At 35.0% G+C, this 20,140-nt stretch overlaps 1 protein-coding gene across 4 annotated transcripts in view; it reads right to left on the reverse strand.

Annotated features, from left to right (window-relative positions):
- The window catches only part of ANKS1B (ankyrin repeat and sterile alpha motif domain containing 1B), a 409,286-nt gene that overhangs the window by 337,414 nt on the left and 51,732 nt on the right, over positions 1–20,140 (reverse strand). For all 4 annotated transcript variants that reach the window (XM_031057572.1, XM_031057571.1, XM_031057573.1 and 1 more), the window contains 3 exons: positions 14,429–14,725; positions 6,959–7,034; positions 4,723–4,824 (listed from right to left, as the gene is read on the reverse strand). In XM_031057572.1, coding sequence (XP_030913432.1) covers positions 4,723–4,824; positions 6,959–7,034; positions 14,429–14,725 — 475 coding nt within the window. The remainder of the gene's footprint in view (positions 1–4,722; positions 4,825–6,958; positions 7,035–14,428; positions 14,726–20,140) is intronic.

Consider the following 20,140-nt stretch of genomic DNA (forward strand, 5'->3'; position numbering starts at 1 on the left):
GCTAAGGTGACAGACAAGCTGAGATGGAGGCTGGTTCACTTCAGTCTCCTAAATTTCAGAGGACAATTTCTAAATGATTCAAGTTGAACTGAATCCCAGAGAAAACTGAAATCAATAGATGTTTTTGTGCATGTGCTCAGGGACGATAACAGAAACGGGCACTAAAGTACTCCTATGACTATGAGATAGGTAAGGTTGCAGCTAAACTTTCAATCTCAACAACAGTAGTTAAATTAATTCATGAATGCAGTCAATGCTCTACAGCCTTTGCACAAGAGCCTACAGAAGTTGAAAAGTCCACAGAAAAACAAAACAAAATGAACCCATAAACAAAAAAAAAACAAAAAAAAAAAACCAAAACAACAAAAAAAAACCCACAAAAAAACACCCCCAAAAAAACCAACCAAAAAAAACCCCACCAAAACAATGAAGGGGAATTGAGATGTCAATTATTTTCATCCCATGAAGCTGTAATTAAATCCTTGACTGCAAACCTATTCCATTCTTCCAGCCTTGACTGAGGCTGGCCTTCTGCACTCAAGGGAATGGAAGATCTACTTGTCCACAGAAAGAGCAGAGAGAGAGTGAGAATACATTAAAAAAAAAAAAAAAGCCAGTGCTAATATCACCAAAGCTATTTAAGTAGAGAGGAATAGAAAGGAGTTCTGGTTCTGCAGCTGCTTATGTATCTTCCATTTATGAATAATTTGGTAACAGGTACAAACAGTGATAGGTTCATAAGCAGCTTCAGCAGAATAGAGGAAGCTGTTTTCCACTGCATTTCCCTCCATACTGTCTATGCAGCAGCACTTACTAGGGCTCATGCCATTTTTCATCTGTTTATCTACTATCTTCTTTGTTCCACAATAATGAGAATTCTGCTTCCAGAAATAGTAAAAGAGCAAGATTCTAATAGAGAGCATAGTGGGCTGTGCAGAAAGAGTTGAAAGATGGTGCATCTTGCACCTGCATCACGTTCACATGTGCTGAAACTAAAACACAGCTGGTTGGTTTAATTTTAGGCCTACTAGCCTTGGCAACATCCCTTTTATCTCCAATGCCTAATTATAAAAGCCCTAAGTGCCAGTACTGTTAACTGCTTCAGCACTGAGTGCTGTTGTTTCATGCATTTCATGCACCCATGAAATGCATCCAGTACTTGGCCTTGCTTAGCACAGTATCCTAATTCTCTGCTCTTCTAGTACATTGTACTTATACAGCTATTTATTCCTTACTACATTAAGAATCTAAACCCTAAGAAGTATTTTTGAGTTCAATGATACTCAAATCTGATGAAGACACAGAAAATGATGTGACATATATAAAAAACATAGAAGTAAAACCTGAACTGTCATTTCCATTAATTCCAACTGTTATTAACAGGCAGTACAAAACATTTTGGTGTTCTATAGCTTACTCAGCCTTTTTCCTGCTGCTCATTAAAGTGATCTTTTAATTTATTTTCCTTCTATCAGATAACATGCCAACACCTCAAAAAAGGCGGCAGACTTTGCAAACACACACACATAAAAAAACTTTTGCAGAAACTTCCATTACTCCCATTCCATTGCTTCCATGTAAAAAAAAAAAGATCACAAGAATGCTAGGATCACTTCTAAAACCCCACAAGCAAAAGGCCTTGTTTCTTTAAACCTACAATCTGTAAAAAGTAGTTGTCTAAATATTCTTTAAAAGAGGGAGAACAATTCCTATCCACAATTCTTAAATTCTGGGAGGGCATTTATTCACAGGTGGCTACCAGCCCTACTGGGTTTAGTATCAGCTCATGGGATTTAGTGTTACTACCTCCATTAACTGCTTCTAAACACAGAAATTACTTCTATCTCCTTCAAAGAAGTTTCTTATGAATATTCCCAAAGCCAACTAATTTTCTTTCTAAACATTTCTTCCAAATCTGTTATCCCTCTGCATAACAGGCCCACCAGTAATACCAGTCATATAATTTCCTTGCCCATTTCTGCCAGCCTGTTCATATGAATCTTTCAGCCTTTGTTTTGTATTTTGAAAGCTAATGTTTCATGGCAGGGACAAATACTATGCTATGTTAATACTATAAACTCTAAAGTGATGCTCAGAACAGTGCAAGGGGGAACCAGAAAAAAATTCATGAGAATGCTTGGTGATAACATCTTAGTCTATCCTGGTAACAAGGTGAAAGAACAAATCAATGCCACTACATCTGCATAAAGTGAAAAATTAGCAAGAAACTTAAATTTGGCCAGTAATTGTCTGACATCATTAATTTAATTTCTATTTCCTATAAGTCTACATGAAAGAGCCATGTAAACTGCTCTAGACAACCATCAGAAGACAGCAGCCTTAACAGGAATGTATTTGGAAGCCACTAAATCTCTCTCAGTAATTGCCCTTTCTTAGCATGGAATTCATTATGCACTATAGTCAAACTCAATTATAGTACATTCAGGATTCCAAAAATTCTAGTGCTTCACTGATTTTTCAGCTACAATAAGATAAATGTCCATACTTTAGTGAAGACTATAGTCAGCTGTCTTTTAGAAGAGGGTAGGTCAACTGCATCATCAGTAGTGCTAGTACTGAATCCTGATTTTTTCAACTTCAGCTCATACTTTGATGGATAAGGATTCAGTGAACATTTTGCCGATGAAAAAGAATATATGTAAGTTTCCCAAAAGAATATATGTGAGTTCTGAAGGAGCTCCTCAGGTTGTCTTAGGAGTCAGAATGGCATCTTTGTAACTATTTTTCATTCTTGCACATCACTTCTGATTACAGGCAGAACGCAAAAATAATCAGCTGCTCATTACAACACAGTTTCACCACACTAATAAGAGCTGAAACTACTAAGCACTCATTTTTATACTTCAAGGCACACTTTTGAAAAAGACTGCATGGCAAAGCAACAAAAATGACTGAAATTAATAGATTTCTTTTCCTGTGCGTGTGTGGTAAAGACTGAGGGCAGCTACTGATCCATCAACACGAGAAACCCATGAGAGGGAGTGTGGTGCTTTTTACTCATAGAGCAAAAAAATGTTCATCAGTGGAGTTAGAGACTGCAAAATTATCACAATAAGGATAAAATGGAACAATAAAGAGGTAGTAAAATTAAAATTAGTTTAGTTGGTGCTGGGATTTCATGACGAATCTTAAATCAATACCTGAAGGATGATTGATTTGTATGTCTAAGAAAGTGGGAGCTCTGACTGATCATTTTCCTGCCACTGAAGAAGTTCCAGGATGACATTAACCCTCTTTTCCTCTACATGGTAGTATGTTCATACTGCAGCTCTGTGAAGACTTAAAGGTTGAAGCTTGAGTCTGACTCAAATTAGAAACTCCCTTCTGTTGACAGGGGAAGCCCTGTGTCCCCCACACAATCTCTTCCCTCCCACTTTTCAATGCACATTACTGTCAGTTACCTGGGACAGAAGTAACTTGGAGACCTGAATCACACAGGAGGCAAGCTAATTAAAACTACAGAAAGTATAGTTCTATGTTTTTAATATTATTTTTCATTATTTTATATATATCATAAATATATATTTTGTATTCTACCAGTTTGTGAACTGAATCAAGTCACTTTGAAGTCTCATGTAAATGGGGAATATGTAAGGGAACTGTGTAGGTGGAAATAGAGGAGGAGGAAGGGGGGAAGTGAGGGAAAAGGCAAAAGAAAATAGGAAGAAGGGAGAGAGGGAGACCTCAAGGCAATCCGTTAACTGGTTCAGCTCTAACATGAATCTGCTCCTTACAGGAATACCTCTCCTAGAGCCTGCAAAATTTTCATTATACTTATAGGAGCTTTGTATCTTCAGTCCATCATCTTACTAGAAAACTTTATGGAAGCTGGTTAACTAGTTTGGAAGTAATTCAGAAAAGCAATGACACAGTATGGCTACATGGCCTCATTTTCTCTAGGAAATGTTCTTAGAAAATAGAGTTATAAGGGAGCCTGTCATGTGCAAAACCAGCACTGAACTGATTAAAATGGCTGATTTAATGGTGGGAATAATCAATACAGATGAAGATGCAGCACTGATACCTGCAGGGACCTCCTCTGTCAAATGCACTTAATGAAAGGCTAAGCTGAAAATGCAGGGAACAAATTCCATAGAAGAGAAGAAATGACATTTAACACTGAATTATGTTGTAGTTCATGTTTCATCGCTTTACAGCCATCTTCTAGAGTAAAAGATTGAAGTAAACAACGAACTTCCATCAACCTTACACCATGAACATACAATGGGGAATGAGAACAAACGCATGTACGAAAAACTTATTATTTCTCCTACAATAACAAGAAATACTGCCTGGTTTATATTTTTTTTCATTTAAGGAAAATGAAAAAATATAATGAAATGGTTTGAAAAATTGTCATCATCTTTCAGTCATTTAGTTGCTGCAAATCAAGCATTTCAATTGTAGGTTATCATTACAATTTAATAGAACTGCTACTGAAATATTACAATATGTTATGGTGTAATGAAGAATGTTAAAAGACTAAGTATAAGTGACACACCATGGTAATGTCAGTGGCCTGCAAAAAAGAAAGGGTTTACTCTGAAATTCAGATAGTGGACAACTTATTTTTGTTCAACTAGTCTTTTTAAATCAAAAGATTGCTCCTTTGTGTAATGAAACATTTAGAGATTAGAAATCACAATACACAATAATATTTCTCTATTGTATCTAACAAATGTGTAATTGAATATGCCTTACCTTGAAGTAGAGCTGCAATTTGGAGAGACTGCTGAGATGGATGCTCTTTAAGTATATCCAAAACCGTTCTACCCAAACTGTCCTTTATGTTGGTATCAATTCCTGAAACAGAAATGGATCTGTGGTGGAATATTTAACATTAAATGCTTTGGATTATAAATGTATTATATCAGACTGAGTTATCCAACAAATTGAAAACAAATGGTTTTACAACTGCATTACAGCTGAAGTAGATGATACATTTCTGTTTAAAGTTCGAGTAGCCTAAAATTCACCTGCTGACATAGATGGTTTTTATGTTTCTGTATATCATGCGGATATAAAGTAACCAAATTTGGGATTATTTTAACAGATTGTTCCACAAGAACAACCAGCCTGAAAAGGATATTTAGTAAAATCAAGAAATTGTCTGAATGTTTTCCTACATTTCTCTACAAACTACTTTAATTCATTACGAACTTTCTGGTCCAGAGTACCAGCATGTGTTTCGGGAGCAAGGCTGAAAAAGTTTTTATCTACGTGTTACTGAAGTTGTACTTCACGGCAACATTTTCAAAACTCATGCCATGAATAGACTGAAATACCCATGTGTAGAATACAGGCACTATGAACAGCCACAGGATTTCCTCACAGACCATCCGTACTGGTAACAAAGTAATGGTTGGGCTTATACTGTAAATTAAGTTTGAGGCTTGCCCTGGATCAGGACCTGTTGTACAGGGTACTGCATGACTCTACCTCTGCCATGTAGGAGCTTCCTTGGAAATTTGGCCTTATGGTAGAATGCTTAAGTTGTTTTTCAGTTTAGATGTGCTTTCATAAAAAGTAAAGATATGAAATGTCCTAGGAAACAAAGTGAAATTCCTCTCAGGACACCAGAGAAAAACAGAGGAAGTAGGATTTAAAAGGACATTCTGAAAGCATCCAGAAAAGGCTGAAGTTTCCTAACCCAACGGACATTTTCCTAATTTGTTTTGTGAGAAACACAAATTTTTTTCACTGAAAACGAAACCGAACTATTACTGGGCTATTTAGCAGCGGCAGTTGACTTTCAGAGGCCAGACATACCAATCCACATCTTTCCTTTGTAGCAGCTACTTATAACATCATCTGACTCTTTTTTAAGCAAAACTAGAAAAGAAGGGATTGTTAGGTACAAAAGGCAGAAGGTGGGGAGTGTCGCAGAAGTGCAGAGCATTTGGGGTTAAAGGTTCACTGTGAAGATTCTACTCCACTGTCTTGACAATTGTATGCTGGTAGAGGCTGTAAACATGTATTAATCTGAAAAAGTTGGGCTTTTTCTGCGGTCTAAAGGGCTTCCTATGCTTGTGTGATGTTCTCCAGTCCTTCCTTTTTTAGGAAATAAAAAGGCCTTTCCAAGGGCAGGTAAAGATCCCTTTCAGCCTCCTTCTTTTTCATCCAAACAGAGAACTCAGAAGGACCACTTTTTTTTCTGAAAACAGGTCTGAGGTCAGGCATACACTCATTGAGATTCAGATGAAGAGCTACAAGTAGGATATACCTTCTTTTGCAATATATATGTAACACCACAAAACTGATAATAAAGACCAATGAGATCCCTCAGTGTAATGGAAGTTCATGGATCTGCAAGAAATTGTTTCTAAAAATTTTCATTCTCATTGATCTTACCATTTACCTGAGAAGACAGTTGTCTAGATAAGTAATTTACCTACAACAATTTTGAAACTTATTATGCAGAATATAGGTTGTTTGGACTTTATATCCCCCTGTTCTTTTCTTTCAGGACAAATGCAATTCTCAGAGATATAGTGTCTTCCCCTTTCTTTGCAGGCACTCAGTTTATCCAGGAAATGAAGAAGCAAGCAGAATGGTGTGTATGCTAGGAATAGCTAACTGAAGGAAATAAATGTGAACATGAATCTTCTGGTCTCTACATCAAAGAATATTCTTGGCTGCCTTTCAGAGTGGATAACAAAATTTTATGTAGCCATTTTGTTCTCATAATACATTTATTCTCCGAATACAGTGACATACACTGAGTCATATATGGAATTTCTGAGTCTGAACATCACCTTTGTTCTCTGTGTATAACAATTTCTTATTCTAAAGAACACTGTTTTAATGGGAAGTACATATGATTAGATTTGCAAAGGCTGATAAAGATAACAGTAATTTGTATAACCAAAACTTAAGGACACATCAAATTAGAAAAATTAAGGATATTTGTTCAGTGTTTCCCGGAAATCAGATTTACCTGTTTCAAGCAAAATGCGTACTACCTCCACCTTTCCAAATAGGGCTGCTTCATGTAGGGCACTCCCTTTTTCTGTCTAGAAAAGAAATATTGTGACACTTAAATACCAATTAATTTTTCTGTAAAGAATACACTTGGAAAATAAATATTTTTTCCCTTCTATTTTACTTATACATTAAAAAAAACATGGAATAAGCAAGAATAAATACTAGAACACAAGATTTTTTTATTATTGTTCAAGACAAAACCAAAAGTGCTATCAGTTCTACTGTAAAATTAATAACTATGTAAGAACATATAGCAGGAATGGAATACAGCTCCCTGTTAACAAGCCTGAGTTTGTGAAAAATTTCTAAACTCCCATTACAGGCAGTAAAAATCTAGTCAGCACCATCAGTGGAACACAGCACTTCAGCAGAGTCAGACAGTTTACGTGTGGACATCTACAATTAGATGTTTTAGTGTGAAATTGGATCACATCCTAGAAGGTCAATTCAGTTATATGTGAGAGATGCCCTAGGACATCCTGGGGTCCAGCTGCTGGGTCAGTTGATGTTCACATTTGATCTGCCTCACATCTGCCCCATACAGATGCCTTGGATACCCTAAGGCACAGCTTTAGATGCCTATGCTCATGTCATTTGAATTCTAACTTAGCTGTCTGTGAACTTGATTTTGTAGATTTTTTTGACACAAAATTCTTTGTGAGCAGACTTTTGCTCAAATAAAATTTATAGTACTGAAAAACACACTATCCCTCTTAACAAGCTACTTTTCTTAGTATTTCATACTGCTGTTACTGAAAAATCTGAACAGAATCACTTTCCATCCAATAGCATTAGCTAGAGCACTACTAGATCTCACTGAGTATCTGACTTACCTCCTTTTTTTGATGGTAAATTAGATTTTGAAATTTATCTGTGGCAAACATTAAAGATTTTGCTGCTTGAATTTGTTTTTTTCTGTACTTTATCCAGTCATACTTACTATGGTAGAAGGACCTTAAAGATACACACATACAAAACCCAATTCTGAAATAAAATAGTAATTCATCATTAATTAGTTGTGTCAGAATGCATCAGAGTTACAGCAATGCAATGACAGGATATTTAGAAATAATCAGAGATCCTCAGATAGGATGAGAGCACACTGTAAGCGTACATACGTCCTACTACTGCTTAGTACATGGAGGTAAAAAGTAGAGCATGCCCAATGACATCTACATCCTGCACACCACTTATACTAATAGTATAAAAGAGAGGAGAAGGAAGTCAGTAAGAGAATATACATACGAAACACATATCTCAAAACAACTTCTAATATTTCCATTTTCAGAAGCAATCCAGTTGAACATTCCCAGGTTTATTTGGAACAAGAAGACTAAATATGCAGATTTACTTAGAGATGGTCTCAGAATCCTTTACTCAAACAATATCTTCAGGATATTTCCAGTTAGTGCAATTGACTTCAAAATAGGATAACTCTGCAACAACAGTGCAACCACAGAGGCACACACAGAGATTAATGTGCAGCTCAGAAATTTCTGGGAATGTGAAAAGTTCTCAGAAAAGTCACTGATAGTTATAGCTCTGATTACTGAAAGAGGTTTGACATCAGCAATCTTGAAAAAAGCTTATTATCTTCTTGGTGTCATATGGCATTTCCTTTGGATTGGTCACTTCCTGGCATAACTATTAGGTGGATCTGGTACTATTAAAATAGAGTTCTCTGTCATCGAGGAGGAGTGTTAACAGCAGGTCAAGGGAGGTGGCTCCCCTTCTGCTCACTACTGGAGGGTCCACACCCAAAATGCTCTATTCAGTTCTGGGCTCCCCAGCACAAGATGGAGATAGAGCTACTAGAGAAATACATTAAAATTGTTGAGACAGAAGCATCTCTTCTATGAGCAAAGACACAGCGAGCTGGGACTGTTTAGCCTAGACAAATGAAGGCTTACAGTGGATCTCATCAATGTGTACAAATATCTGAAGGGAGGGTATAAAGAAGTCTAAGCCAGGCTTGGTCATGCCCAGTGACAGAAGAAATAATGGGGGAAAACTGAAACACAGTGGGTTCTGTTTGAACATATGAATTTATTTTTTTTTTTTTTTTTTTTTTTTTTTTCTTTGCATGCAACTGAGCTCTGGTACAGGTTGTCAAGGAAAGTTGTAGGGTCTCAGCCCTTGAAGATATTCAATTCCAAGGTTGTTTGGACATGATCCTGGGCAACTTATTCTATGGGATTCTGTTTGAAAGGGGGAGTTGGACCTGATGACCTCCAGAGTTCCCTTCCAACCTCAAACAAGCTCTGATTCTGTCAAAGATAAGAATTAGTGATGTACACATAAACAATGAAATCCACAGAGGTTCAATTGTTAGAGGAAGCCAGAGCACTAAATTTTATTTCTAAAAGATTGAACCACAAAGATGAAAATCAGTTGCACCTTGACTAAAATTGTAGCTATCATTCTCTACTAATAAGGATCCTTGATTAATGGAAAAAACGGACTACATTAGTGACAACCGTACCATGATCTGAGACTGAGATAGATCAATGTTCTGGCATACTGAATCAACAGCTTTGAGGACGAGGAATAGGATTTATCCTCTGATTACCCAGTTAAAGGGGGTAAAGGATCCTGATACGATAATTGGCATGGGCAGCAGTCTTTCTGTACATCAAAATTCCCCACTGGAGGAAAGGTAAGCAATATTTTCCTTGATGAAAGCACACATCTTGTAAGAAATTGAATTAAAACTAACAGGAGAAGAGGAACTTCCTGTAGATGTGTACGGTAAACAAATCTATCTGGGAGCAACCTAAGAACCAGAACATAGTTCTGCTATGCATAAAGGGAGTACAGGAACTTAACCCACCTTTACACATGCAATTCATAGAGTTGGAAGAGGAATCCAAACTTAAACGCCATTTTTTCCATACATACTTTTTTGCTTCTTAGTCTATTCTACCATAATATTTCCTGTCATATCAGAACATGATCCTAAAATGCTTTATAGACATTCCACACTGCCCTGAATTCTAGGGCAATCTGTGCTTTATAACTCTGAGCTATCAGACAATAGTAATGAATGTCACATCCTGGAAATGAGATATATATTATTAACAATTTGTTCAAAAGAGGAATTTAAAAGGCACACCACATAAACAGTGCAAGGATCTGTACACTACCAAAGGTGATTTCTGAACAAGAGGGGAAATATTACCATGAAGCTGAACTAAAACCAATCTGAGAATATGGAGATTGAAAGCACACTTGTAAGATGCAGGCGTGTAATCCTGCATAAGATGTCATGGAGATGAATGCTGACACAAATCTTAAAAGCCCTAGGCAGGATTTCATGGTAATAGTGAATAACTAACAAGTGAATCAGATCCCTCGACCCAAAAACTATCCAGAAGGCAGAAATGCCCTTGTTACCAGACAGTTCAGTTACAAAACTCTGCTTTAACTTAGAGGGAATGCTGAACCTCAGGATGAACAGGGCCAAGAGAAATTCAGACTGGCTAAGTAGATGGTATCTCTCTTTTTAGATGTACATGTGGCTTACTACCTGAAGGTAGAAGCAAGTTCAGAATGTTTTATTGTGCATTAGAGCATTTACACAAATTGCAAGGATTAAAAAATACAGTTGCAAGTAATTTCTATATATTATTTAATATGTCCTAGAACTTTTAGGTAGCTCTTTTTCACTTATAACAGTGTGCTTGCGCACTAATATATTCTTCTCGTCTATACTACAGCAAGTGAGCTTAAGATTTATAGACAATTTTCACTGCTTTACTTCCTGAATCTTTCATTGCCTTGCATCATATTTTCCTGGCAAAGTAAACACTACCATTATATTTTGAAAATCTTTCCCAGTGATACTTAATACAGAAACTGCTGGCAATTTCTCATGAACAAAGTGAGCTAAAGTCTACTTGAGTTTGCTCCAATGGATAATATATTGACACTGACATAATTTTCTTTATATGGAATACAGAGAACTGTAATAGAGCACAAATTGTGCTAAACATAATAAAACAGTCCCTGCCCCTGCTTACTACTAAATACAGGCCAGCTGGACACATAAATCAAGCTAGGACAGGAGGACATTGTCAATAGGCACACCAGAATACCCAGGTCAACTTGGTGTACAATTTGCAGGCTCACAGAGAAGCATCAAGGGTTTTAATAATTACATATTTTCTTTTGATCATGTAAATATGCAAGAGTTTGTAATTAGGTCACTTGTCTAGTCCTTATTCATAGACAGTTTGCTATAGTTCTGACATGGATTTCAGACAGAATCTGAAGGACAGAATGTAGCTTTGCAAATTGATTCACAGAATATCCTCCACACACAGTGAGAGCAAAAAGGAGGGCGCACAGCTTTTGGCAGAACTACCAGTGATAAGCAGTGGAAATTGCCATCATTATTGGAACAGACGGGGAAGGCAAATAGGGATAGATGAAATTTGGATAAACAGAAGAGGCCAAGATTTTAGGGTAGTTATAATTATTGAACAACTGTTTACATGAAACATACTGAACTGTGCAGTCTCTTAATTTACTGAAGGCCCAAAGTCTATCACTCAACCAAAACGTGTATTTTTCATATGTTTCAATATAAATGAAAACTCCAAAGCATAAAGAGTTGAAGCAGATTTGTATCACCCACTCCTAAATAATTCCAGATTGAAGGATAGTGGATAGACCTGGGAAGTTAATAAAATGTGTGATTAATTAAATAAAAAAATTAATGCTCTTTTATTAGTCCAAATTTTTGCTGTGATTAAAAGTGGTCAGGGAGTAAAAAAGAGAAAGAAAAGAAAGTAAACCTCCCATTTAAATAAATACATCTTTACAACTACAGAGTGATACAAGACCGGCTACTCCTATTATCATCTCTAAATATTCTGAGAGGTCTTTATGGTGATAAACTGAATTTATTTAACTTGTTTAAATGTCTGCAAAGTTGTTTACCACATAAGATTTTACTTTGCAAATTGTTTTTTCCCAAACAGTGATGCAGATCAATTTAATTAATAACAAAATAGTTTTAAGTGACAGGCTGATATTTTGTGCTCTCCTCAGTTTAATAAGCTGCCAGTAATCATCAACAGAATTTTTCAGAGGCTATAGAAATAATAAGTTAATAAGCCAAATTACCAATATGTTAAGTTGCTGAATGAAAAGGAACATATTGACAGAGAATCTGTACACCAGCAAGAAAATAAATAAATTATATTTCCTTATAGCAAGTGGGACAAAACCTCTAAGAAACAAGATAACCTAGTGAAAAAAAATCTCTGCCTCTGAATAACTACAGAAAAAAATCTAAGAATATAAATCACTTAAAAACAATTAGAATAAAAAAAAAATTAAAAACAAGTAAGCCCTAATATTTTAATGTAGATGTCAAAGAGATCACCATTACTAAAAGAATCTTTCATTTCTTAAAAGATTCCAGGCACTGTATTTTTTAAAGTCTAGTGAAAAATTTTTAGTATAACTATAGATAAAAATGGCTTAGGAGAATTCACAGTAATGCTAAAATTATCTAGATTACATAAGAGGAAGAACAGATTTCATAAAAGAATTGTGTAATATTTTGCCCTCACGTAACCATCAGTTTGTAAGTTGCCATGACAGATTATTTTCCTTCAATTATTCTATTTCTTAACTATCAATTCAGGCACCAGTTTCTTTCTGATTTTTTCCTCATTCTTTTGCTACAGATAAAAGAGAAATTATACCTTCAGAAATATACATTTGAAAGTTCTATGTTGCTGTAGCATTAAACTTTTCTAAATTACTGAAGCTGTAGTAATAGAAAGGAAAGATAAAAAATGAGCTGCTTATATTAACATTTGCAAATGTCTCTTTTTCTAGTAAAGAAAATCAAAATCAAATTAAATTGAAAGCTTGATGGGTGGCAAACTCACAAATCACAAAAAAGTATTTCACTTTGAAATAGTTTGAAACAAGTATCAACACTAACTCAAAACATGTGAGAAGTAATAACAGTAGCAAAACAATTTTACTACATTTTGCTATGGAAGGCGCTTGAGAATATCCACTTCTAATCTTAAAATACACTAATATTTTCTGATTTGTTTTGTTTTGTTTTTTTTTTTTTAATCTTTCTTTTCTTCCCCACTTCACATTCTTTTTCTCAAAAGTTGAAAAACAGGATGTTGATGGAAGAATCCAGAAATAAAAGTATATGGAATCCAGGTCCAATCTTTCCATATAAAAAGTAACTTTGTGTATAAAGGAGTTTAATTAAATGCACCTTAATTAAAGCTTTAAATGGATATAAATTTTAATCAACATTCAGACAAAGTTTGCAAGATTTGTTCACAGATTCACAGAATCTTCTAAGTTGGAAGTGACCCAGAATGATCATCAAGTCCAACTCTTAAGTGAATGGCCCATACAGAGATTGAACCCACAACTTTGGTGTTTTTATCAACAGGCTCTAACCAACTGCTAAGTGCTAGAGAATGTCTGAATATGACTCTAAAGGAAATGTAATTAATTTTGCTTGCTTGCTTTATCTGAAAAAAGATATAACAACCTTAATTCAAAGCATATTTTACACAGTGAGAGAGAGACAGCAAGGAAGTTACTCCATTTATGAAGATTTAATCCACTGTGCAACAAACACAGTGCCATCAATCAAAATCAAGAGAAATCATAAGATTGAGGCAAAATTCCAGAACACATAACAGAATCCAGTCCTCCGTAGTTAAAAGGCCTTCCAGTACAAAGAATTGAACAGAAAATTCACTGCTGTTGTACCTTGTGTCTCTTCCCATCTATGTCTATTTTATTCAAAGTTACCCCTTTAACATCCTTATAACTTACTGTGCATAAAACTAGATGCACCAAAGAGCTGACAGGTTGGAGTCAGTAGCTGGGAGAGTGTATTGCTCTAGAATTTTCTCACAGATTTACGTAACACGTGTTTATAAACGCAGAAAATCAAAATTTTTATTACTTAGTAACTTGAGTTTAGAATGGAATAATTACAGGAAAATGAGCTCTCAGTGAAACAGTGGTTTAGATTGCTTTGACCATGAAGGGCCATAGCTCTAGAAAATCAGCTTACGACCTTTACAACCATTGCTGTAGAAAATATATTTATACACACCTACATGAATGGTTGATATGATTTGTCTATCTACACGTTTCAAGACAACATTAAAACATGCACTCAGCTTTGAAGATATGTATCTTTCTTGAGTTATCCCTTTTAACACATCGAGTTGTAATAAATAAAGCTGTATTATATATCACCTTGCAGCATTTCTAACAAAGTAAATGCAAGTGTATCTTAAAGAAAAAAATGTAAGAAGTAATTTCATTTAAATCATAGTCTAATGGAGGGGGAAGGAAGGAAAGGAAGGAAAGGGAGGGAGGCAGGAAGGGAGGGAAGAAGAGGGAGGAATTACACACTAACTTGGCAGCTGACATCCATTCCAGCCTCCAGAAGAACCTGCACGACAGCTTTGTGGCCATTACGAGCAGCAAGATGCAAAGGAGTGTGTTTTCTTGTATTACAGTTCATCAGGTTTGGATAGGCTTTGATGATCATTTTCACAACGCGCAGACGTCCATAAAGTGCTGCCAGATCCAGAGGTGTTTCCAGTTTGTTGTTTCTTATCGTAGGGTCTGTCAGTTCTTCTAGCAGAACAGCAACAACTTCTGAATGACCATACTGAGCTGCACAATGCAGTGCTGTTTCATTTTCATTGTTCTGTTAAAAAAATCAAAAAGCTTCAGAAATTCATGTTTAATCCACAACAGAAATGCTCAGCTTCTATAAATTGCTTCCATGAGATCACTACAGAGGCAGAGTTTGTAATATAATGTATGTTAATATATGTTAAATGCTTCAAAATTACTTCACTGAAATTTTAATAATAACACATTAATACTTCAGCTTGCTGCTCTCAAGCAGATGAGCTTCTTATGTGCCTACATTGCTCACAATCCATTTTAACAACATGCCCCTCAAAAACTTGTAGCTCATGGTATGCCAAAATCTGTAACCTTCTTTCATTCAACTGTTCCTGAAATTATTATTAAGTCCTTCTCTTAAAAACACTCTGACAGTAAAGTATCTCTTCTTGATTTTGCTGGTTTTATACCATAGCAGTTTTTTATTAGAGAAATGGAATTATGGAGTAAACTGTGCAGTGCAAACGTATCAGGCACAAGGCTAGTTTCATGTATCACTATAAAAAGTTACTATCCAGACAACAATTTAAACTGTGAAGACAAAATAGCACCTATACAAAGACTTAGCAAATCATTTAAGCAGTTGGTCTTCTCAGAACTCCAGGAGAGGTATCTATGTGTTTTAGGGCCTGTGAGTATGCATATGCTCACAAGCCTGTATACGAACAGGTTTTTGCATTATAAAGCAATGCCCTCCCAAGTGTTTCTCAAAATATTACTCAATAAACTTAATAATACATATTGAGAATAAGCATTATATTTTTTAATTGTTTCCTTCCAATTCTGTCTGTATACTTGCAACAACAAAGAGACAACTTCAGGCAAAGACAAAGGAAATAGTTTATCGAGCTCTCTGAATTCTATATGTCACCTATATTATTAATACATCATATGCAGACTTTACAAAGCTTTAAAATACACTAGACGCTATAAACCATAGAAGTATATACATTGACTGCCTCTTCTGAGAAATTATTTATAAAATGTGACAGTTTAGGAATGTTGGAAAAGTACAAAATCAATAAGCTATATAAAAAAATAAGATTAATGTAAATTCAGAAAAGATACTAAATAAGGGTAGGGATATCATTCTAAAGGAAGAAAAAGTGGCAAATCTGAATCCATAGTTCTATTTTTCAAGGAAACAGCTGAAGAAAGTTCAGGGGACAGACAACTGAAAATAGAAAAAAACAAGAGATTCAGAGAAATGAGGCTTTGGACTCTCAGTCAAAAGCTAGCTAGGATAAGAATATTCATGTTGCACAGTAAAAACTAGAAAGGAGGAAAAAGGAAGATTTTTTTTTTTTGGTAATGATGTTTCTAATTCTGTAACCAAGAACTCAACTCTTGGGTTTGTGGTTTTAACAACTTGCCTGTCATTTTCATCTCTTGCAATCCAAGATGACTCATGAACTTGGGAAACAGGAGACAGATCAATACATTCAGATAAATCAATGTAGCAGTCAAACTCATGGGTGTCTGCAACACCACACAAGATCTGAGACTGGAGCGTGTTTCCTGCTAAGCCGCACCACAGCGGCTGCAGAAGATCCAGGTGGAGAAGCTTCCACTGGCAGACATGGCTTGATGTCTAGTAAGTATTTAAATCATTGTGCATCATTCAGACCACCATGTGGGCTTTATTACACAGACCAGAAATTCAGATTAAAATATATACACTGTCACAATACTACACTGTGGCAATGTTCTACCAACTACCTGAAACAAGCTTTTTGTGCTCTAGTGACTTTAATATATCTTTAAATAGGACTGAGCAAAGCAATTTTCTTATGTACAATTGTACACCCACAAATCACAAGCACAGTTTATTAAAATTAATTTTTAAATTTTCAATATTTCATGGACAGCTAGATGAACAGGCAATTGCAGCCTGCTTTTGTGTACAATTAAATATGAACATCAGATAATTGCACACAAAATGGACAACCATGATAATTTTTTGCCTACAGTTACTGTATTTATAAGTCCAATGGACATAGTTACACAAAAAATTATATGTATAACTATATTGGCAGTCTGGGAGGTAAATAATATACATGTTTACAATTAAATACCTGTCCAATATCTGCTTATGTCTGAGGGTTTTTTCAAGAACTTATGGAAGTACTAATGGAACTGTTTCAAATCTTGTACCAATGATGCTAATATTGCAGCTTAAAAGTATTCTGAGTAAATTTTCAAAGAAAGAAAAATTAAATTTGCTGTGGCCCTTTTCTCAAAATGTGATAGACAGATACAGACACAGAGAGATCAAACAGTACAATTTGCTCCTGATGAGCACCAAACTGGAATTTTCTCCCTCTGGATAAAGAATATCCAGCTGAATTTTCACACAGAGGCATATTGAAAGGAAAAGTACATTTTAAAACAGCCTGATGCACAAAAGCAAAGTAACAAAACGTTATTATTTTCAGATGTATATTGTTGAACATTTTTCTATGGTTTTATTTGCCAAATAAAAGCTGCATTTCAGTTCATGACCAAATGAACTGATACAAAATTCTAAAGAGCTACATATCACTGAAATACAGCAGAAGAATGCAACCTGGGCAAACATGATAATTAAATTACCTATATATATGCCCTCAGAACAAGCATTGTACATATTGTGTTATCAGAGCTGAGAGGTACTGCCTAATTAAAACTTGGTAAGAAAACATTCTTCCTTCTTCAAAATGCAAATAGCTTCAATCCAGGTAGAGAAGACAAAATTATTTTTAACCTTCAAAGAGTAAATTAAGACTTGTTTAACTGCTCTCTAAATTTATCTACTTTGACAATTTAGTACTACTTATATAAATCAGCTTAGAATGGAAAGGAAAGGAGACTATTGATTTTAAGGTAGTTTGTCTTCATATCTCTAAAGTTACATGCTGTTTTGAAGCAATATTTTAAAAATGAAAAAAACTCTCCAAGAAACTGGCAATAATTTAGGGCTGTTGCCTGTATTTTCAGTTCCAAGCATAAACAATTGTTTCTGGAGTACAGAAAGTTTGTGTTAACAGTCATTGGAATGAGCAGGTGATCTACTAAAAAATATCCGCATGCAAATTACCATTCTGTAATTAGAGCCTCAAATTTGATATCAAAGGGCTAAATAATACATCTAGTGCTGAAGAAAAAGACTAGAATCCTTGAAGCAATTTTAGATACTTCATGATATGTTAGCAACTACAAGACAGATTCTACACCTGAAGGGTTCTAGAAAAAGAAAGATTGAGAAATAAGAACCAAGTAAAGACATGCAAAATGTAAGGTAAAAAGAGTAGAGCAATATCATGCAAACACAGTACTTTAAAAACAGTCTCTAATATTCATGAATAATAATATTTTTGTCAAGTAGTTACTCTTACAGTCCAAAGGACCTTGTTCAGAAATAAGGAAAGCATTCCATGAGTCAGCTTTTAACCTTCTTTAAATTTTCTTCATTATTTGTTACAAGTGTTATTTCATGGGCAAGATCCTGACCTTTTGTAGCCTTTCTCTGAATCTCTTCTCTTCCACATACAGCCAGAACTCAGGCTGGTATGGCTGCAAACTGAACTGTGCCTTCAGAGCCCTGCATCTCATCAGAAGTTGCAGGCTGTGCTATATCATTTAGCTGCTAAGAAGGTGTGCCACTGCAAAATGTACAATATATCTTGAGGTCTATTCATCAGAGAGCAGATTAGCAAATACATTATAGAGACAGTTATTGTAGCTTGGCAGTCTGATAGTGAAGAAGTACAGGAAGTATCAAGAGAATGAATGGCTATCATGAATATTATAGAGGCTCTTGTGAAGCCACTATTAAACTGTGGGTAAACTCAGGACATTTATTGTATAGTTGTGAAGTCCTTTTTTACTTTGCCAAGCAAGTTTTAAATCTCCTGAAGTCCATGCAAGTACTGTACCAGCAATAATAAGTACTGATTTAACAGACCTTTCCAAAGGATGCTCAACTTGTTTTTTATCAAAAAGGAGTTGAAAGAGGAGACTTCCTAAATCACTGAGCCATTTTTTGTCACATAATCCCAAACCAAATCAACAAAACATTTGTTATTAAAAGCTTTTTGCTATTTTCTCAGTTGCAAAATGAGAATTTAAGTTTAAATTAAAGAAGGAGGGAAAAATGGGAGATTCTGGAAACACCTATCTATAATGCTGAATATACTCAACAGTAGTCAACTAGAAGAAAAACAATACAAAAATAAGGCTTAAGTAACTAAATAAATAGAGAAAAAAGGAGTGAAAGAATATATGCAAGACAGAGAAAATGACCTCAGCATGGTCTTAGTTTATGTATTAAATCAGGAAGACAGTTTCCTGAGAAGTTCCACCAAGAAGTTAATAACTCTGAAAAAATAAAGCAAGTTTGTCTGCAAGTTACTCAGTGTGAATTTAAATAAAATCTACTGGCTTCCCATTGAAATTCACTTTTACTTATGTAAAAAAGTAATGTAATATGGTTGACTACTTTGAAAAACCTTTTTTTCCCAATTTATTGTTGCAATTGGCTTAAATCAGAAAGATTGTGCGTGCACTTTTTTTTCCTTCTAAAAAAAGTATAGTATGAGCTGGAAGGGAAACACGGAAATTCAAAAACTAGTATCAAATTTATTGAGGGGTAAAATCAAATGCAGAATTTGAAAAGCATTGTGTTTGCAGGCTATTTTGGAACTGAATTGAACTTCTGGAAGTCCATGAGGTGTCACTGAGAGAAGTCTGTGTTTCATTTGGATTATTTGGAGAAGCTCCTAAATATGTTAAAACTTAGGTGTTTACATCATATAAATGCATCCTGGACTCTTTCTTCATATTCCAGAAGAATTCTTGAATAGTTTTAAAGAAATGTGGGCGAGTTTTGTGGCAGTTACAATTTGTTGGAGAGGCAAATTCTACAGTGCACTGAACCCATAAAAACTGCAGAAGTGTTCACATTTTTTCCTGTAAATTTTTCACAATTCATACTCTGTATATATATAATTGGAATATATTTTATTCATATTTAATAAGACATTTATATACTTAATAAGATATATTTATATTTATCTCTGATGTTATTTACAGTTTTTCCTGAAAAAACCAAACACCACATATTGACCTGTATGTGGCTGTTATTTATTAAACATTTTTTCTTAAATTAAGATTTGTTATCAATTATTCAACTTTATGGTGAAAGTTGCCACAATAAATGTTTTAGCTATCCAGATCTGTTTTACAGAAATAAACTATAAATAGTTTGACTGTTAACAGCACACCGTTTTGTTTTGTTATCAATTAACAAATCTTAATCTCATACTATTTTAATTCAGCTTATAATTTACATAATTTTAAATCTTCAATGAAGATAAACCCTTACATTTTTGCAATGTCACTGTATTTTGTGATTTAAAACATACACCATGCCTGTCAACTAAGACTCCTACAT

This window comes from Geospiza fortis, unplaced genomic scaffold (genome assembly GCF_000277835.1).
Source record: "Geospiza fortis unplaced genomic scaffold, GeoFor_1.0 scaffold186, whole genome shotgun sequence".
Lineage (NCBI taxonomy): Eukaryota > Metazoa > Chordata > Aves > Passeriformes > Thraupidae > Geospiza > Geospiza fortis.